Genomic DNA, 22825 nt, shown 5'->3' on the forward strand with positions numbered 1-22825 from the left:
ATTAAAGATTCTAAAATTTCACAATAATATGGCAAGTTGTACAATTCTGGTATCAAATTTAGGCTGGAAAAAAAATCTGGTGTCTAGTTGGATTTCAAAAACTTACCATATATTTCTGATTTTAAAACGCAGGATAAACTAGGACATATATTTATGAGGTGAACTTTCCTCTCTTTTTTATTTTTTTCTTTTTCTTTAAGGCTGTGTTTGGTTGCTGGAAATCGTTTTCCGGAAAATACATATTTTCCGGAAATGCTAATTTCCGGAAAAGGAAAATGTATTTGGGTGTTTGGCTGTTTCGGAAATCGTTTTACGGAAAATCAATTCTGGTGTTTGATCCGTCCAAATATTTTACGGAAATCGTTTTACGGAAATTTAATTCCGGTGTTTGATTCGTCCAAATATTTTACGGAAAATACTTTACGGAAAATACTTTACGGAAAACGTTTTCCCATGTTTGGTTCGGAAAATACTTTACGGAAAATAATTTGGATCAACATAATCGAGCTGGAGTTAGAGCTTAAAAATAACTAGTTTGAAACTATATTTTACTCTTATAGATAAAATTCAAGAACCTGCATTCCCTATACATATCTGTAACAATACTTTACGGAAAATTATAACATCAAACATAATCATTCGAATATACCCATAATATTTATATAAAAACCCATAATATTTATATAAAAACAGCCACATCAATCGTTCACCATTGGCATTACACCTCAATGGCATACAAAAATGATACCTATTTGTGGTATCTGAATAGTACAAATACATAATTTGGGCAATTATATCGTCCCAATAATACAAAAGAGTACATATATAATACATTGATAGGTCAATATTAATACTACAACATAAGTTAATTCCTAAATCTACCATCACAGTCAACATGAAATAAGCAAATCAAATTTGTGAGAAAAAATAACCATCTAACCATAGATTCCTCAACCTAGCATTCTTGGCTAAAAATCCACGTGCCGTCTTCTCATTCTCACAAAGATGGTCGAAGGCAGTAGCGAGCATATCTTCGCTATATCCCTCCGCCATCATAGCCATTACCTCATTATACAAAGTTGTATAATCTACCGGGCCCCGATTAATTTCTTTCAGAGCGCCAGCTATTTCCTTCAGCTGATTAGATAGATCAGTCAGCACACTATCATCAACAGTAGAAGCTGCACGCCCTCTTTTGCGGGACTTGGAAATTCCCGACCCAGTGGTGGATGATTCATTTGCGTTCTTCCCCTTTTCAACCACACATTCCTCCACATTATCTGCGACAAACTCTGCACTATCCCCATTATCCCCATTATCTGGCTCATTTTCGATATCCACTCCGGACTTAGCAAAGCCACCTGTGGCTGTGTCCTTTCCCACCACAATCGCTAATTCATCATAAAACTCAATTTTTTTGTTCAGATACTCGGCATGCTTCCGATGTGCCTGTAAGGGAGAAAAGAACGTATATAACAATGCAATAATAACTTCTCTCATAAATTCAATATAAAAGACTATGCACACTTTCCCAACATTATTAATCTTTTCTTTACCAAAGAAAATTGTAGCTCAGACACATATACACATATAGATAGATGAAAATGCATAGATATGTATAGATATAATACATAGTAAGGTGACATGAAAGTTATGTTTGGAAAACCTTATAAAAGCAATGGAATTCTAAAAAGTATGACACTATAAATTTCATATGAAAGGCAAAAACATATATTATTATCTATATTAAGAAAATATAGTTGGAAGCCATACCATAACTTCTTCTTGGTATGTTTTTGCGTCACAAGTTATCATTTTCAGATTTTCGTCCCAACCGAATCCACTCTTCCTTCTAAGCTCTTGAATAGTTGACCACATGGACCTTAGAGTCCGCATCCGGTTCTCCACAAATACAGGGTGGCACTCAACCCCGAAATGGGCCGTTATCTCCTTGGCTACAAGAGCAAAGGAGCCGGCCCTAAAAGTATTAGAGGGCTTATTGCCCTTTCCAGCCTCCTCTGTAAGTATCTTTAGCATCATCTCATGCATAGGTGGCAGCCACCTAAATTGCTTGCTGCCACCAACTTTTTCTTTCCCCTTTGACATTACTACATATGAAAATAGTATAGTCAGAGTAGCATTTAGTAATTACGCTCGGAACATGAATAACAAATCAAACACACATACAACCACGCTTATGAATGTGTACAACAGAATGGAACATGCTAACTATGGAAATGACAATGTAATACCATCAAATAACAATGTAATGCTAAAAATTCTTTTTCATTACATCACCAAAAGTCTATATTACATACATTGTCTTTACAAAAAAACAACAAGGAAAAACACATTACAATCATAGAAATCTAAATAAAATACTACTCTTCACTCCTGATATAATCAGACCACATGGCTTGGCATATCTCATCTCTCTTAGCATTCCATGATCTACTATCTTCGACGGACTCCCGATGGGATTGTGTTTCTTGTTGGTGGTCACTAAGCTCTACTTGGTTCATTGCATCTTCCATAATATGGTCATTTGGTTCAACCCCCATAATGTGATTATGAACCACACAACACGCTAACACTACTTTCACTTAGGTTGGGAAAGACCAATATGGTTCTGCATCCAACACTCGAAAACGTTTTTTCACCACTCCAAACCCTCGCTCAATGGTAGTTCTCAATGAAGAGTGTCGGAGGTTGAACAATTCTTGCGCATTCTCAGGAGGACGATCACTAAACTCTTTCAAGTGATATCGTACACTCCGATACGGTGACAATATTCCATTTTTATTACCATACCCAGCATCACCAAGATAAAATTTACCTACATATATTAAAAAAAAAAAAAACCAAATCACTACTATGTTTAGGAAAACACATAATATTTATTAAACTAACAAACCAAAAGGGTGAAGTAATCGTGTAATACCATTGGGAATTGAAAATCCCCCTGGCCTAGCAAATGCATCATTTAATACACGTGAATCATGTGCACTGCCTTCCCATCCAGCCAACACATACGTGAACTTTAAGTCAAAACTAATGGCAGCTAACACATTTTGCGTGGTTCCATCTTTGCGACCACGAAATCTTCCTTGTATTTCAAGTGGCACAGATGCACGAACATGTGTACCATCTATTGCTCCAACACAATCCTAATTTTCGACAAACATAATGGTTTAAAATTACATAAATCTTCACAATTTACAAAAACACACAAGTCACAATATTTACCTTAAAATATGGGTAAAACCTTCTGCTATTCCTTATCTCTGGAGGTGTATCTTCGCTACGCAGTCTTATTAGAGTTCTATATAATTTCAGGACCCCCCTAAGGACAATCTTGAAGTATCTATGAATAGTCTCAGTTGATCTATAGATCCGACTACCCATTACACGAAACCTCACATTATGACCAATAATGTGCAAGAAAATGAACACTTGCTCCGTAACAGACATGTGAACAGTCGGACGTATGTGCTCCCCCTCAGTGAGGATGTGACATAAGTGGTGGAAAGCTATAGGCTTCATCCTAAGTTGATTCACACAATGTCTCTCACTTCCATGCAAAACACTATTTATGTATTCCTCTCTCTCGACGGCATGGTTAACATAAGGCGCCCTAGGCAGTTCTCTACGTCTACGTCGTAATTTCTTTAACAATGCAACCCCCACAAGGAAGACAGATGCAACTGAGGCAAGAATTGCGGCTTTGGTTTTTTTCTTCATCTACCAAAATCACAAACATTGTAGTTTAAGAGGTATGTAAACAAGTATGGTATTGATTACACCATAAATAAATTCAGCCACAAACATATAACATCCAAACCATCACATTGCATTCTATTTACACTATAACAATACCATCACATTGATAACTACACATTGATATCGCACAATACCATCACATTACATTCTATTTATAATCACCTATATACCCAAAACACCTTCAATGAAGTTGTAAACACACACATATTGGTCTGCAAGAACATAATTACACGAAGCATGGGTGAAGGCCCAAAATTTCTACACATAACCCATAACCGAATTCTAATAAAAATAACAGCAAAAACCAATCATGCATAACCAGTCAAGCCCCAAAATTCTAAAAAAAAATTTCAGACCACAAACCAATTGGGAATAACCTACAATCAGAAAAGCCCCAAAATTGATATATGCATCACCCATAATTACACAGTTTAACAATGGATAATTAAAAAAGTTGATAAATATCCTGCAATCAGAAAAGCCCCAAAATTTCATATACATAATTCACAAATACACAGTTTAATCGACAATGGATAATTGAAAAAAATTAATAAATAACCTGCAATCAGAAAAGTCCCAAAATTTTGATATTCATTACCCACAAATACACAGTTTATAAACAATGTATAATACAAAAATTAATAGATAAAAACATGTAAATAATTATATAAATATTTATATAAATAAACAACTAAATAAATAAATATATATATATATATATTTCAGAGATCGGATCGGGAGGATGGCTGGACGGGTGAGGTGAGTGGATCGGAGGTGAGTGAGTGTGTGGATCGGAGCTGTGTGGATCGGACTGAGAAATGAAATGAGAGAGTGTGGATCGGAGCAATAAGGGTGATCGGACAGAGACATGAGCGGATCGGACTGAGAAATGGAAAAGGGCAACTCACCGTGCGTGGAGAGGATCAGCTGCGTGAGGGAGATGGGTTCGAGCGTTTGGCGTGAGGGAGATGGTGGAGCTCGGTGTGTGGATCGGGGCCTGGAGGTCGGAGCTTGGAGCTTCTTCGCTCGGTGTGTGGATCGGGGCTTGGAGCTCGGAGCTTGGAGCTTCTTCGCTCGTCGGTGTGTGGATCGAAGCTTGGAGCTTGGAGCTTCTTCGCTCGGTGTGGGGATCGGGGCTTGGAGCTCGGAGCTTGGAGCTTCTTCGCTCGGTGTGTGGATCGGGGCTTGGAGCTCGGAGCTTGGAGCTTCGTCGCTCGGTGTGTGGATCGAAGCTTGGAGAGCTCTGTGTGTTCTGTGTGTGTCGAGTGCGTGTGAGAGAGCAGAATGGAAAATGTTTGAAGTGAAAATGAGGACTGAAATGGTTTTCCGTCCCAGAAGCCTTATTTTACGGTCAAACTGAAAATATTTTCAGTTTGACCTAATTTTCCTAACCTACCAAACACGCTATTTTCCGGAAAAGGATTTCTGAATTCTGTTTGAAGTCAAAACAAACGGAGCCTAAATCACTTGACTTACCGAAAGCTGGATCTCAAGAGTTATGAACTACTGGCCAAAAGGGATAAGGAAAGGTACATGTATACAAGAACTTGAAACGGTCATGCAACAAGAGCCAGGTAGCAATATTTGGAACTGACATTTTTTGTTCTTTTTTTTTGGGGATCTTGTCCCCTTTGTTGGTTTGAGATAATCTTCTACTTTGATCCAGCTATACTTGGAGTACTATCCTATTGCTCACACTCACAACTTTGATCCCCTAAAAACATCTGAACTAAAATTTTAAAAATCATCTTATATGATGTAGTTGATCACCAGTTAGATTCAGTCTATGAATGCTCGCAAAAGAGGAAAGAAAACACTTCAAGAGCCATTGGGATTGGATCGGCAATGGAGTCTCTGATATCGAAGTTAGTAATATCTTTTTTCCCAAGATTTCTCTTATGAGATTTAGGTCAAGATTGATACTTTCCCAGCCGATAATCTCCCTTAAGCTTGGGGGTTTGAAATTCAAATCATGGCGCATCTTTTCTCGTTATGTATAATATATCCCGTAATAGTAGTGATTAATATCCTGGGAGTTTCGGTCACTGGTTGGGTTTTAAATTCCTTTTCATACAGAAAGTTATTGGACTTTTTGTCACTCCTTTGTCAAGAATGGTAAGGATTGGGTCCAGTTTCCTGTTGCACTGGACCCATCCAGATAATACCATTTGTTATCATTTAGATGGGTCCAATGCAACCGGATACTGGACCTAATCCAAGTCCCACCAAAAAAAGCTCAGCTATGCCAGGCTCATTCCATCTTGATGAGCTGCTAATTTGGGTTGATTGAGTTGAGCATGTCATCATTATGGACTAAGGTTCCATGTCCATGTCAACCCACTACTCATCATTATATATTCACCTTTTCCATATATCAACTATTTTTTTTGAGAAGGTCCATATATCAACTAGAGTTCATATATTTGCTTCTCCTAGTGAACATTAATGCTAAAATGAATTTGAGGTAGTTTTGAGCTATTCAACTTAACATTTAATCCTTTCTTTATGGTCTTAGTGTTGTTGCATTATTATACTATATTTAAAATCTCTTAAGGTGATTTACATATTATGCATTCACTCTCAGATACATTTTTTCTATATGTATTATCTCATTGGGGTTTGAATCAACTACGCAAATGGCGAGTATAAAAAAAAGTGGAATATTTTTGTTAAAATAATTGTATGTTATTAAAATGTATGTAAAACTCTACAAATTAAGTAATATTTTTATTAGTAGAAAATTTGTCTGGGCCTATGTAGTCCTACAACCTAATGTGCTATAATTAAGATCCCCTCCCTTTCCCCCCTTCCCCTCAAACTGAAGCCCGATAATTAATAGAGAGTCAATATGAGTTGGATACAAGATCATGAAATTGATCTACCAGATCAGATTTAGTGAACATGCTAGGTAGCTGATCATTAGAAGGAATTGATCGCAGTTGTATGGTACCCTAAAGAAGATGATGATGAAATAGTTGAAATTAATCCTTGATGTGTTTGGTCTACTCATGAAAGATGTCATTGTGCATGATCTATATTGTACCACAATTATCACAATAGGTAATTGTAAAATACGAACCACCGCATACCCTTGATGGGATGGTCACTCTACAAGTATAAGTGCTTGTAGGGTGTAGGGGGTAAGAGCCGGGGTTCAAGTCTCCAGGAAGGAACTTCACACACTTATACACTTATATTAAGCTATAGCAGAAATTTTATCTTGTATCAAAAAATTGTAAAATACGAGAAAACTCTCATATACTTAAAAGGCCAATCTAATCACAAAAATTCAAAGATTGTATCAGCAAATACCTTATGTTATATTTTTCTTCTATATATTGGAACATGTAACACATTCTGCTTCTTGCTATGCGATGAGATGAGTGAGTTACCAAGCAATAAGCAACGTTAGTAGTAAATTGATGATCTACTAGATATCTTGCCCAGTTCACATAGGTGTAGGCACTATATATGACTGCTAATTTCAAGGAGAAATGGAGTGTATGAACAAAAGTACATTTTAGATACCAAAGAATACAAAGAACAATTATATAGTGAATGGATCATGGTATGATCATGAATTTATTAACAATATATATAAATTGCATGAGAGATGTTTGGACGAATGACTATGAGGTATTTCATATGTTACCAGCCTATTGTCAGTATAAGGTAACACAGGGAGATTTGCCATCATGTGAGTTAAGTAATGTTTTGGGCTCGAACGGTGTATCAACAATCTTACTATTCATTATAATGACGCAAAAAAGAATATTATAAGTGCGCGTAGCATGAGTGAGATAGTAGCCATTTGAAATTGTTGTTACCTCAAGACCAAGAAAGTAATTGTGGTGTCCAAGATCTTCATCTTGCATTGTTTATTTAGGAATTGTTTTGAGCTCTTAAATACCTTGTAAATCATCAATAAGAAGAAGAACTAAGGATAAACATGTAATAGGGATAAAGGTCTTTCCCATAGTCAAGATAAACTTGCCATTGGTGGTCCTACTGAAGCCAGAGTTTTTGTAAAGCCACCAACCAAGTCGCTTATGGTCGTACCGTTCAATGGCATAAAACCATTCAAGGGTTTAGTTATTTGCAATTTCAAAGATTGGAGAGTGCAGAACCAAGGAACACTCTTGTAGCAATATTAACCCTTAATGGGCTCTTGGTAAGATAAAGGGTCAAACAAATCGAACCTATCAAGAAGCCAAGTTTGCTTTTTTCATATTCCCGAAGACCCTAGCTCTGAATTTGTTCGGATGATTTTGCGTGTCCCTATTGGTACTCTAATGATTTAGTTAGATTCTCCTTATCCATTTATAATTGTTTTTGTTGTCCTATGATGCATCCTGATGAGTACTGATTCTAAAATTGAGGTACTGCATGCAGATCAAGCACATTTTAAAAATCAATAAAATATGAGAGTTTGCTTAAAGAGCATACGGTGGCCTTCTATTCATAGCATTGGAGATGATTTGGCCTAAAGAAATTAAGGAAAAATATTGGAGAGCCTAATGCCTCTTGTGTAGGATTTTTTAGACATGCTAGGGCAATGCCCATGGTTTGAAAGATGATTTTTTGAAAATAAATCATGGACCTAAAACACATATTTCTGAAAAAACATTTCATGGGCCTAATGCCCCTAAATTTTTCATTTTTTAAAGCTTTTTTTTTTTTTTTGGTCCAAATAGCTTTCTTTGTGCAAAGGTGTGGATTTTGCATGATGTTGATGTTTTGGGCGGTTATTATTAGGAAATTAGACGTAAGTTTGTGAAAAAAAAAAAAAAAGAACTTATGGTGGTAAGTGTCATTCAGCACTTATGTTTCTATATGAAGGTGCTGATATCGTCACCTTGGTTCTGGACATCGATGTGGAAAGGTTTATGAATTTTGGCCTTTATAATGTGAAACTTCATAGTTTGGAATTTGACATTTCACTGTCTTGAAAATTCGGTGCTTTTTATTTTTGAGTTTCTATTTTGTTTTAGGATTGAAAGGGTTGAATATTTTGATTTTTTCTATTTCCAACGTTTGGTCAATGATTTATGTTTTTGCATTGCCTAAGAAAAGTAAAATAACATGTTGCTTGATGAGTTATGAATTGTTAAAGAGTTTGACATGATCTTGAAATTCTAATTGGATGGAATGAGTTGAGTTTCACAAAAATGAACATTTATTCAAGCATTTATGAAATATTTTGATGTTTGATTATTGACTTAGAGTAAAAATTTTGAGGTATAGATGTTGAATGTTTGGAAGAACTTGATATTGAAAGTTGAGAATGTAGTTTGAAAATGAGAATTTGAGGGCTTGATTGGTAGGAGAATTTTTGTTTTTGTTTTCAAAATAGTATAAAAACAATTTTCAAAAAATTGAACTTGAAACTAGTTTTCAAATAATAATTTTTATATTTTACATGTTTGGCTCCCACTTTTAAGAACAATTTTCAAAATACTAAAAACAAAAATAATTGTTTGGGAAACCATTTCTATTTTTGAGATTTAAAAAAAAAATATATTTACAAAAAGTAACATGTAGAATCTATAGATTACTTTTTTTTTTTTTTTTTTTTTGTGGATAATGATAAGGGAATAGAGCTCATCATGTTTTTTCTTTTTTTCTTTTTTTTTTAATGATAAGTTTCAAATTTGAAGTATGAGAATTCTTTTTGTGATAAAGATAAACTCCTAAATTTAAAAGATAAAATATTTTGGACAAATATGTGAGGTTCACTGTTTTCAATTTATTTATAATTATGTCATTAAAAACATTTTCTGTATCCTGAAAACATCCCCTAAGCCATTTTCAAAATCTTGTTTTAAATCAGGAAAATAGGATACAGTTTTTTGAAAACTGTATTTAGAAAATATTAGTCAAACAATAAATTTAAGTGTAAGACTCACCATTTTATGGATTGTAAAACAAAAAATTATATTTAAATACTCTTATCAAACAACCCCTGAGAGTTCGCTGAATCATGTTTGAGAATGAGAATTGAATTATGTTAAGTTTGAACGTTTGAGAATGTGGTTGCTTGTGGACAAGTATTTTTTATTTGTTTGTAGAGTTTTTCTTAATTGTTCAAAATGATTAAAATATTTAGAGTTTGGATTGGGCTTTGGGAAAAAAATTGTGTTTGAATGTCTTTGTTCTTGTCTTTGGGAATGGATTGGACTTTTAACTTAAAAGCAAACTTCTCTTTTAGGAGAATGATCTCAAACTAGGGGCTCAATGTTCCCTATTTGAAATGATTGGATTTTGAAAATGGGTTTAAATTCCCTATTGTTTGAAATGGTGGATTTTTGAAATATGTCCTAATTTGCTGATTAAGCTTGGTTTAGATTTTTGCTAAAATTTGAGATGTTGGTTATTTTAATATTTGATTTTTCTAGTATTTGGCTATGTATGTTTTGAGAAATGTGTGTGTGTGTGTGTTTTTTTTTTTTTTTTTTTTTTTTTTTGAGTTACATAACACAAACTCCACTTCGAATGAGATCACAAACCCTTCATAATAGTACATAAATACATATATATATATATATATATTTATATTTATATTTATATAAAAGACTCTAATTCCTATTTTTAGGTAGATAAAAAATACCAAATTAAATTTCGACAAACAAAATTCTCCTACACCAAAAAAACTCAACCAAGCAATCAAGTCAAAATATAAATTCAAGACAACTCTCGATCAACAAGTCTCTACTTTTCATTAAATTTCATCAAACAATATTCCTTCTTTGGTGTGATAGCTCCGTGCCAATAAAGAAAGCTCTAACAATACAAGACAACCATCATTTTTACAACCAAAGGCAAACTTGTGCACCTCTATCTCTAATCAATTTTGTACTTAGACCAAACATTACCTCCATACCATAATTAATCTTAATTTGAGAATTACCAAATCAAACTATGTTAATAACTTTGACCCCAAATTTATTTTAGGCTTAATCAATATTAAGCTAATCTAACAATTAAAACCAATTTTAAGTGACCACCGCATACCCTTGGTGCAATGGTCACTCCACAAGTATAAGTGCTTGTGGAGTGTGGGGGCAAGGACCGGGATTTAAGTCTCCAGGAGGGAGTTTCACACACATATATACTTAGATTAGGTTAGAGTAAAATTTTATCTTGTATTCAAAAAAAAAAAAAAAAAAACCAATTTTAAGTGATTGACCACTTGAAATATGCATGGACGACACAAAATATTGCATGGGTAAGCATCTAAAATGAACAACCATAGAAAATTAAAGGCACAATACCACAAAAATAACACTTAATATGTTATTAAAGAGGAAAACCTGAAAACATAGTTGTCAATATCGTACGATACACGATACATATCGTACAATACGTATCGTATCATGTGTAAAAAGTTTCATATCGTATCAACGTATCGTACGATACATAGAAAAATGCCTTAAAATAAGATTTTTTGTTAAAATTTATACTTTTATTTGAATCTAATAAGTTGTTAGACTTGTTTTAAACACAAAATCATTAGGTTACTTAATTTAACCTAATAAAAAACATATTCATAAGTTTCTTTCCCTCTCTTTCTTTTACAAAATTTGGACTACATAGTACACACTTATACTTCACTTTAATATTTACAAATTTATTTTCTATACAATGAATAAGATATTAATTGAAAATATAATTATTTTTTTATTTTTTTCATTATTGTTATAAGTCCAAGAAACTAGAATGCCAAGAAGAAATTCTTTTTAATTATTAAAATAAAAAGAACAAGAAGAGATAGTAAATGTTAATGACGATGAAGAAAATGTTAATAAAGAAATAAATCTGCAAAATAATAAATATGATGATAGTATTGACTTAGATGGGGTTGATTAGCCACTATGATGAATATGATAAAATAAATTAATTTTTAGGTCATTTGTAATTAATATTGTGGGGTCAGAGAATTTGTGACCCTGACCCATTTTACATTAGGGCCCAAGGCCCAAGACGAGGAGGGATATAGCCGAGGACATACAATGAAAGTCCAAATAGCCTTGAGACATAGCTGAGGATGATCCTGTCCTCGGCATCCCCAAGGCACTCCTAAAAGAAAGGGCAAGAACGGTATAGGAACAGTTTTGGGAAAAACTGAACACATCCGCGTTGATAGAGGAAGGACCCCTGGACAATATGGCGACAAAGGACAAAGGAAAGGCTGTCATTATTGCAATTAAATACTCCGCGCCAGACAGAGCAATACTTTTTCAGCTTTTACAACCACCCCCAACCACTTTGGGTATGGGCTGATGGGACAAGTATCAGCCCTGGAAAGTCGAACCTACATGTGGACGTTGGAGGAGGGGTAAAGGCTAATAAAAAAGGAGAAGTAAGCAATCCAGGAAAAGTGGTTGGGAAAAAAGGCCAAGAACCAGAGCCTCCCAGGTCATGCCGAGGAGAAAGACTTCTTGAGCAAACATGGTAAATCTCTGTATGAGTACCATGACTAACCATCGTCCGGTGACCAAGGCCTAGCCTTTCAAACCCACGCTCTACAAATTATATTGTTTGGGCCCTTAACGTGCGAACCCAACATCATTTTAGGGTCGTTACAAATTGAGTCTTTATAATTGGCGCAGTCTGTGGGAAAGGCTTGTGTGTTGGCACAGGCGGTGGATCGAGAAAGTCCCTTCATCGCTTCCAGCAACCCGTTGTGGTGCCCTAACATAAAGTTCCACTAGGGGCTACACTTCGAAGCGTCAGTAGCACGGATGGTTCTAGGGGCTTCCGATGTCAGATCAACGTCCCACACCTTGGCCGAGGGACTAATCCCCCCAAACTTAAAGAAAATTCTAAGTTTTGGATAGAACCAAGGTATTGCATGATCCTCGAACTCAAACCTATGGGGAAACCAACTACTTAAAAAAAAATTTTCTAGGTTTTGGACAGAACCAAGGTATTGCATGGTCCTCAAACTCAAACCTATGGGGAAACCAACTACTTAAAGAAAATTCTAGATTTTGGATAGAACCAAGGTATTGCATGGTCCTCGGACTCAAACCTATGGGGAAACCAACTACTTAAAGAAAATTCTAAGTTTTGGACAGAACCAAGGTATTGCATGGTCCTGGACTCAAACCTATGGGGAAACCAACTACTTAAAGAAAATTCTAGGTTTTTGACAGAACCAAAGTATTGCATGGTCCTCGGACTCAAACCTATGGGGAAACCAACTACTTAAAGAAAATTCTAGGTTTTGGACAGAACCAAGGTATTGCATGGTCCTCGGACTAAAATCTATGGGGAAACCAACTACTTAAAGAAAATTCTAGGTTTTAGACAGAACTAAGGTATTGCATGGTCCTCGGACTCAAACCTATGGGGAAACCAACTACTTAAAGAAAATTCTAGGTTTTGGACAGAATCAAGGTATTCCATGGTCCTCGGACTCAAACCTATGGGGAAACCAACTACTTAAAGAAAATTCTAAGTTTTGGACAGAACCAAGGGATTGCATGGTCCTCGGACTCAAACCTATGGGGAAACCAACTACTTAAAAAAAGAAAATTCTAAGTTTTGGACAAAACCAAGGTATTGCATGGTCTTCGGACTCAAACCTATGGGGAAAACAACTACTTAAAGAAAATTCCAAGTTTTGGATAGAACCAAGGTATTGCATGGTCCTCAGACTCAAACCTATGGGGAAACCAACTACTTAAAGAAAATTCTAAGTTTTGGACAGAACCAAGGTATCACATGGCCCTCGGACTCAAACCTATGGGGAGATTAGTCATTAGAAAATGGATTAAGACTTAGACAGAATGGAAATCTCGTCCTGTCCTCGGATCCCTAGCTCTAAGGAAACTAATGTAAACGAGTATTTAGGCCCGGAACAGTCATACCTCGGTCCTCAGACCGGATGCCAAAAATGGTTAAGGCCATGAATGTTGTTAAGAACATGGTAAAGCATCCTAGTATACAGCGGCCATCTCGGATAGTTCATTTCGGGTTACCCATCCTCGGATGATCGCCTCATATGCAATACAGAACGTTCAGCTGTTATCTCAGTTAGTTTTATATGTATAACCTTTCTCAAGTCGGCATTATTGTACCTATTAGTCTCAATAAGTTCAAAATAATAGCTTTTTGTTAACAGGGGGTTCAGCCCTAGGTATAGTTCAAAAAAAAATATATATATATATATAGATATATATATATATATATAGCACATCCATTCACAGTATAACTATTGCAGAAAAGAAAGAATACTTGGAATAAGATAAAGTCATCTTTTATTAATACCAAGAAATAGTACAGCGTACAATGAGGGGCTTAAGCAAGCCTATACTAGAAGCTAACTACAAAGGCAAAAACAAAAAGAAAAAAAGGAAAAAGATACAAATGAACGATAAATCCTTCAAAATTCTGCTCTTGTGGCGACTAGGCGTGTCAGGATGGCCCCTTTGACGGAAGGGGGGAAGAGGCAGAAGAAGAAGCAGAAACACCAGGATGTCCCTAATGATGGAAGAGAAGAAGAAGTAAAGGCAAAAGAAGGCACCAGAGAAGGAGGAGAGGAGGAAGCGAGGATGCCCAATCCCGGCATCAGCTCTGACTCCTAACACGCGGGTGCCATATTAGCAGCACTCAAGAGAGAGCGGATGGTACCGACGATGAGAAACCCCATTACTGTCGCACCAAAAATCTAGTGCGACCAGCACCTACTTCGGATTTTGGCTGAAGGAGGAGGAGGCTTCTCCCCCGCCTTGTGAAAGGGGAGAGCTATCTTGAGTCTCCGTATCCCTTGCCCTAACCGCGCCATCTTGAGCCTTGGAGAGACCTAGTGCTTCTGGAGAGGGTGTGGTTCCTTCACCCCCACTTTTGCCTCAAACATATCTCTCTCTAAGGCTTAAATTGCACTGGTAATGAAAACTTTGAGCGCAACTGGAGGTTTAGGAATTTGAAAAGGCTGAAGGTTCTGTATGTAAAGGAAGTGACCTCCTACCTTGCTTCTTATACGGAGGGCAAGTCTGGTGGCATTTAATCTGTACAGATTTTCAAGAAAATCTACAAACGAGATAATTCTCACTTAACTCCCAACGCTGTCCACAACCGTTGGATGGGCGTTGCCTCGTGAAAGGAACTTATTAAAAACGCGCCTTGTACACTGAAACGTCAGAGGCGTGACGTAAGTAAAACTAAGGGAATGTCTCATGACCGGGAGTGTTTCCCAAGCAAACGAAAAGACACCGATATTAATGAAGGACAAAGCTGGGCAAGCCATGATATAGGCCTGACATCACCAAAACCCTCCTCCCCGACCAAGAGGTCGGGCAGCAGGATTTTGAGGGGCTATTGTGGGGCCAGAGAATTTGTGACCCTGACTCACTTTACATTAGGGCCCAAGGCCCGAGACGATGAGGGATATAGTCGAGGACATACAATGAAAGTCCAAATAGCCTTGAGATATAGCCGAGGATGACCCTGTCCTCGGCATCCCCAAGGCACTCCTAAAAAAAAGGGCAAGAATGGTATATGAACAGTTTTGGAAAAAACCGAACACATCCGTGTTGATAGAGGAAGGATCTCTGGACAATATGGCGACAAAGAATAAAGGAAAGGCTGTCATTACTGCAATTAAATACTCTGCGCCAGACAAAGCAATACTTTTCAGCTTTTACAACCACCCCCAACCACTTTGGGTATGGGCTGATGGGACAAGTATCAGCCCTGGAAAGTCGAACCTACACGTAGACGTTGGAGGAGGGGTAAAGGCTAATATAAAAGGAGAAGTAAGCAATCCAGAAAAAGTGGTTGGGAAAAAAGGCCAAGAACCAGAGCCTCCCAGGCCATGCCGAGGAGAAAGATTTCTTGAGCAAACATGGTAAATCTCTGTATGAGTACCATGACTAACCATCATCCGGTGACCAAGGCCTAGCCTTTCAAACCCACGCTCTACAAATTATATTGTTTGGGCCCTTAACGTGCGAACCCAACATCATTTTGGGGTCGTTACAAATTGAGTCCTTACACACACACACACACACACACACACACACACACACATATATATATATATATATATATATAAGTAGAGACCTTATGAGGGAGTACATGAGCTCCAGCCATGTGGCGCTCTAAGCTTCCATTTAGTCTTTTTTAACCTTTTTTCATTAAGTTTTTTAACTGTTACCTAATAGATTAGAGTAATTTATTTTTACTGTTATATTCAATATGGGCTGAGCTTGACAATTAGACCAAATGTAATTCTCTATAAATAAAAAAATCACTACCTTTTAAAAATAGACCAAATCTATGAAAGACCCAAGCCCAAACCTTATGACCCTTGTTCGAACTCTCCACCCACGTGTAGATCAAAGGCTAAAGGGTCTGACCCTCCCCACACACGTGTATATCAAAGCTTAAAGTTAAATCAAAACTTAAAGGTCTAACTCTCCCCACACATGTGTAGATCAAAGCTTAAATGTTTGACCCTCCCCATCACATGTGGATCAATTAAAGTTCTGACCCTCCCTACCCACATGTACATGAAAGCCTATTTTTACCCACAAACTCTCTTTTTCCTCTTCACGTGTAGATGGAACCCAGCCACTTATAAACTCTCTTCTTCCTTCCCACAGATAGATGCACACTACAATGACATGTATCCCTTTACTCAAGCACATAACATTGACATATAGCAAAATCCTCAATAATGACATGTAGCAAAATCCTACTCAAGCACATAACATTGACATGTAGCAAAATCCACAAAAATGTATCCCTTTACTCAAGCACATAACATTGACATGTAGCAAAATCCTCAATAATCCTAATAATGCTCTGTGGCAAATTTCAATTTGTTTATATTTTGTAAAAATATTGTAAAATAGTTTTGTTTTTTTTTTTTTTATCGGTAAAGTTATTTAATGGTATGATGAAAGCCTAATACCATAATTAAATCACTATTAGTGGAAATATATATTTATGGCAAAATATAGAAGAGAGATTTGAATGGACAAATCATGAGCCGGTTATATAATACCATAATTAATAAAACCAATTATTCTTAAAAAAAAATAATTTTAATTCCTCATTATGACCTATTACTATTAGTGAACATATATATTTATGGCAAAATATAGAAGAGATATTCAAATAGACAATTGTATTTGTATGGATACTAAAAGAAGTCAAAAAGACAATGTGTAAATCAATTGGATAGTGAAATAAAAATGGTAAGTGGCCAATTAATTGTATACCAATATTTAAGTTACAATACCATACAAGCATACACGTTCTGTTTTTTTTTTTTTTTTTTGAGGGAAAACAAGCATACACGGTTGATATAGGTTTCCTCCTAAAAAACATATAAAATAAAATAAACTTCATATGTGGTAGCACAATAAACACATGACTCATTGAGTTATATATCCCATTTTCCGTTTGTTATTTTCCCCTTTCTAATATGCATCCTCAATCTCTTAATCTTCTTCAACTTTTGGCTTTCTCTATGTTCTTTATCATAGTTTTCAGAACCGGACCGGACCGGGAGGTCGGACCGTGAAAATCGGGAACCGGGATGAAAATCGGTTTTTTAAGCCTAAAGAACCGGATTTTTTGTTAATTCCGTGAACCGCTAAAACCGGGGTTGGACCGCACGAACCGGTGAGAACCGCGCAGTCCAACCCCTTAGCAATTTTTTTTTTTTTTTTACAATTTTATTCTACTTAATTAAATTATCCATCTCTGATAAGGAATAAAAAAAAATTATAATTAAAATCCTTCAAAGATATTCAAATTTACTTCAAAAATTAATCATAAATTTTAATGTTTTCATGGTTATTATTTTATTTTATTAACTTTCTTATTTAATTATTAAATATATGCTTGAAAATCATTAAATTTCCCTCACATATATAGATATATTGTCAATTTTGCTATTTTTATAAATTTAATATCTCTATTTAGGTTTTAATTAATTATTAAATTAATTATGATGTCATCATGGTTCGACCTCGGTTCGACCTCAAAAACCTTGAACCTTTCTCTTTTACGGTTCAATGAACGGTCCGGGTCTGAAAACCTTGTTCTTTATCCCTCCATTAAGGCCTCCGTGGGTTACTAATTGAAAAATTATAAAGCCAATATCAGTTTCTCACATTGGCAGTAGCCTTGTGTTCAATAGCTGATTGTTCTTTGTCCATTGCCAAGGTAAGTTTTCATGAACCAAGAATAAGGAAAAGTTGTATTACTTCAGTCATTTGTATTCCAAATTTCGTAACTATTCAATGAATATAGTATTATTCTCAATCTTATAGTTATCATGCTACTTTGAAATTGAAATTGAAGGTTAGCAATAGTGTGATAAAAAGAAAAACTCAAAAAGGGAAAAAACAAAAAAATCAAAATAGAGTGAGCAACTAACTAATAGATATTGACATCTGGAAAAGAGTAACGTGGTTAAAATTTCAAGTGAAATTACATTTGCTTTTAGTTTTTTTTTTTTTTTTTTTCAGACACATTAGCTTTTAGTTGAAGATGTATAAAACAATATTATAGAAATGATTAATGACATTGCTCTCCATTTTTTCAGTATTAAGAAGGAAGCTGAAGCAAAGAAGTTAAGACAATTTGATTGAGATTGATTGATGTAGACTTTTTCCTTCAAATTTGAATATATCACTTCATTATACATGTACTTAACTTTCTAATCTCAATTTATGTAACTTTGCAATTATTCTATTTGTGATGACTATCACCTTAGATTTCCTATGTTCATGGCTCTTTGTTTGGATTTATTGTAAATAACTTAAATAAAATTCGCCAAAGTTATTTATTGTCTAAAACTACTATTAGTCATTTCTAGCACTTATTATATATATCCATACTAGAAGTGCATCCCAAAAGGCTTTATTTATGTCTTTGTATTTGTTATTCGTCTATGACTCTATATATTAATTGGTGTAGGGATTACTTTGGTCAAGAATGAGTTGTGGACTACAGAGGATCTTTTAATTTTCAAAAAATTATTGGGTTTGGTCTTTCATTTTTTCATTCTTAATCAAATTAGAACTTGCCACATAATATTATCAGTCCATATCACCCTAAATTTATTGAGAATTTTACTACATGTTAATTTTTTATGCTTTAGTAATGGGACATGTTGCATGATTTTGTGCATCGACCAGTTTGTGATCCAACTTTTATAATATAATATGTAATGGATAAATAATGAGATATTATCAACTCACAACAACCTTGAATTGATTTGTACAATTTTCAATATTAAATAGTATAAAATTGAGATTAAACTAGAAGCATAAATTAATGCAACATTATATATATATATATATATGTGTGTGTGTGTGTGTGTGTTTTTTTTTTTTTGTTGATGAATTAATATATGATATTACTATATTTTTTGTCACTACTTATTTATTTTATTAGTCTAAATAACTTAAACCAAATATATAATATATAAATTGACATTAATAAAATACCATGCATTGCACAGTTTAAAAACTATATCTAATACTATATCTAATAGCAGATAATTTTTTCCTACAATTAAGGTAGTTTTGACATATAAGAAAAATACCCATCTGAATTTCTGTCATGCTTACGATTAAAAAATAAAAAATATATATAAAAGCAGAAATCTCATGTGGGAGTCTATAAGATACTTCCGTATGGCACTCCATGAGATACTTCCGTATGGCACTCTAATTTTACATTTAGATTTTTTTTACCTCTTTTTATTAAGTTATTTTTACTATTACCAAAAAGTTCATGTTGACTTATTTTTACTGTTGTCTTATTAATTATCTAAACTTACACCACACCTTTCTCTCTTTTTCATGTTTTTTAGCATACCCACTATTTTAGTATTAAAAATAAAAGTAAAAATAATAATAATTAAGGACTAATAGTAATAAGTAACTAGATTAGGCTCTAGAGGGAGAGATAGAGAGACATGAAAATGTTGTGAATTGTTATATGATACGCACTATTTCACTATTACCAAAATAACTAAATAAACCAAAAAAAAAAAAAATCCCTAAGATTGATAAAGCATTTGTAAGAGAGAGAAAGATCAATCTGAGGATCCACCACCTCTGTCATACTGGCCTCTCACCACCATCAAGCGCTGCTATGGGTAATTTTTTTATATTTTTAATTAGGGGCTTAAATATGATTTTGGTCTGGGTAATTTGGTTGGATAATTTTTATTTTGAGTATATAAGTAGAGAGAATATTTGGTGCACAATGTAAACCATATTCTACCATAGTTTTAAATCATCATATATATGACACATGCATACGCACTTGCTCACATCATGTCTTAATGTCGCACTATAAATAAGTGGAAGACGGTGAGAGAGTTGAACATGCATTCATTTCATGGTATGCAATATGTGAATACAACACAAATTAGTTGATTTTCATAAACCTATTACTCTTTTGAATTTATTTTTAGTTTCATTATTTAGAAAAAAAATTTAATCTTACCTTGAAAATGCTACAAATGTACAGTGAATTTACTAAACTAAAATTTGATATCTCAAAATCTATATGTTTCTTTACTCTAATTTATTTTATTTTTTCTTTATAATATATATACAACATTCTTTAAAACTGTCTTACATAAAATATTACAAAATTATCTGTGCATCGCACAGGCAACTTACTAGTAATTAGTAATGGGTGTGAAAGATTTGATCTCCTCTCAAGGAATTGGCTATGGTGGGAGGGAGAAGGTAGAGAGAATGGGTAAGTGTTTAGCTCTCTATTATAGATGGGTTTCTCTCAACCTTCAGATGGAAATTAGGGTTGAATTTCATGAGAAATGATGTATAAATAAGCTAGGCAAGGGCTGAAATAACAAAAGAGATCGTAATAGAATTCTCTCAGGTTCGAACCTTTCGCTCGATCGAGTGTCCAACAAGACCCCTAGTCGAACTGTTCGTCAAATATCTTGTTATGTACTACTTCGCCGAACAAAATCTTCAATTTCGCTCGACCGAACTTGCATTTTCAGCAGCTCCAAATTCAGCCCTTTAACCTTAACCCAATTACAAATAGACCCACAAAGAACAACATACAATGTATTTAAATGTGAATTGCAAGCAAAATTTTGGTACAGGATATACTAACACTATAAAGACTTGACACAATTCATTATCAATGTTATGAATTAAAAAATTTCACCTCTAAAACTTATAGACCTAATATCCCAAAGCAATTAAATGTGCTCTTAAATAGACTAGACCAAAAGACTTTTGACTTCCAATTCTTACTCATGAATAAAAGCTATACCAATAATATTAAAAGACTATCACACACCTCCATGCATTGTTTTATTTCTTCTTAATATGGGAATAGTATTCTCATTAATCAATAAAAATTATTGCACCTCCTTGTTCTTCTTTTAATCAACCTAAAATTTAAAAACTAATATTCTTCTTATCGATTTAGGATGATTTCAAAACCCAACATAAAAACCTCTAAACTTTACCTCTCCTGGGTTAGGCTCAACATAATTCATATTGCATTATGAACTTCATGACTATACGAGTATCACAGAACCACTTCTCACAGAACCAATTTATTCCCTAACTAAAAACAAAAGAAGGCAACGGATTTCGACATGAAGCATGAATTTTTTGTTTTCTTGTTCAGAAAATAAAGCCTTTTACTGCTGAACATCATATATAAGATGACTATAGCAGAAAACTATTGTCGCATTAGCTATCACTATATATAACATAGTCATCATTTTGATCCTGAAGAAGCATTTAATTAACAAGTCACTGGCACAGATTGGGGTACGCATGTGCACCATGTCTATAATTTTGTGAGACATCCTAACTCTCTAAATGGAAAACCACATTATTTGAGACATCTATAGGACTCAATCATATCGAAAGGTCTATTTCAGCAAGCGTATTGGGTACTAATACATGGGACCATGGCATGGTCGTATATTTTTGTGGGCTCTAGAAATCACCTGGATTCTATGTATCGTCATAATATACGGTTGATATCATGGGCTTTCCATAAATATGATATTTTCTTTTTGTAATTCAGTTTGTGGACCAAGTTTTTCTTGGAGTAATGCCGCGGAGAAAGGGACCAATCTTAACCTGTATTTTAAGGCTTTGTTGTTGTTTCTTGGAAAGTCATTTCCTGGCATAGAACTTTTTGTCATCAAGACCCATGTGATGGCAGCTCAAAAATCATTATTCCATTGATAATGCTTTGTAGATTTGTAGTGATCAGTATAAAATGAATCAATTTTACATTTTATTGAGCAAAAATAGTAGTTTGTGTTGTTAAATTGCATTCTAGCTAAGATAAGAGAAGCCCACGTATATGCTGGTATATAGAGCATTATGCAAACTTTGAGTTTCTTAATGATCAAATTCCTGACTTCTTACAGGATATTAATTTCATGGTCAAAGGAAACGGAAGCTAAATGTATACATTGTAATTGACATGTTCCCAAAAAAAGCACTAAATTATTATGAGAATTTTAAATCTTTTTTACCCTACATTTTTCCTATGATTGTAAGAATGAAATTCCTCAACTTCTAATTGTTAAATTCTTTCTAAATGACAATAAATGCCCTAATTTGGATGTGGCAAATATCAATCTACTCATTTTAAAATAAATTGATAAGATTTTAAGAACTCTATAATGCAATTACCCTAAAAACTACATAGGATATTAATTTTATATCTATTTAAATTATTGATGATGTGAAAAAAATAAAACCTTGGATCCACAGCCAGAAATCTTGCTAATACACTTGCAGAAAAGGATCTTCTAGAGTTATTAGGATAATATTTACATGAAAACTTAGATCCACTACTAAAAATTATGTTAGTACATTTGCAGATTAAGATCCTCTAGAGTTATTAGGATAACTTTATTGTAGAATTTCTAAAATCCAAATGAACTCATTTCAAAATAGATTGATAGAATTTCAGGAAACCTACAATAAAGTTACCCTAATAATTCTATAGGACCTTAATCTACAAATATACTAACACACTTTTTAGTATAATTAGATCT

The 22825-nt window shown here is 34.5% G+C and overlaps 2 protein-coding genes across 2 annotated transcripts; both read right to left on the reverse strand.

The window, feature by feature from the left end:
• Window positions 1-376: 376 nt before the first annotated feature.
• On the reverse strand, window positions 377-5236 carry LOC115955203. The gene is made up of 3 exons (XM_031073265.1): window positions 4689-5236; window positions 1774-2108; window positions 377-1449 (listed from the first exon to the last, which is right to left on the reverse strand). The coding sequence occupies exons 2-3, from the start codon at window positions 2104-2106 to the stop codon at window positions 910-912; spliced, it is 873 nt and encodes a 290-aa protein (XP_030929125.1). The 5' UTR covers window positions 2107-2108; window positions 4689-5236; the 3' UTR covers window positions 377-909.
• On the reverse strand, window positions 2115-3675 carry LOC115955204. The gene is made up of 3 exons (XM_031073266.1): window positions 3247-3675; window positions 2942-3167; window positions 2115-2836 (listed from the first exon to the last, which is right to left on the reverse strand). The coding sequence occupies exons 1-3, from the start codon at window positions 3541-3543 to the stop codon at window positions 2604-2606; spliced, it is 756 nt and encodes a 251-aa protein (XP_030929126.1). The 5' UTR covers window positions 3544-3675; the 3' UTR covers window positions 2115-2603.
• Window positions 5237-22825: the final 17589 nt, after the last annotated feature.

This window comes from Quercus lobata, chromosome 8 (assembly GCF_001633185.2).
Source record: "Quercus lobata isolate SW786 chromosome 8, ValleyOak3.0 Primary Assembly, whole genome shotgun sequence".
NCBI classification, from domain to species: Eukaryota; Viridiplantae; Streptophyta; class Magnoliopsida; order Fagales; family Fagaceae; genus Quercus; species Quercus lobata.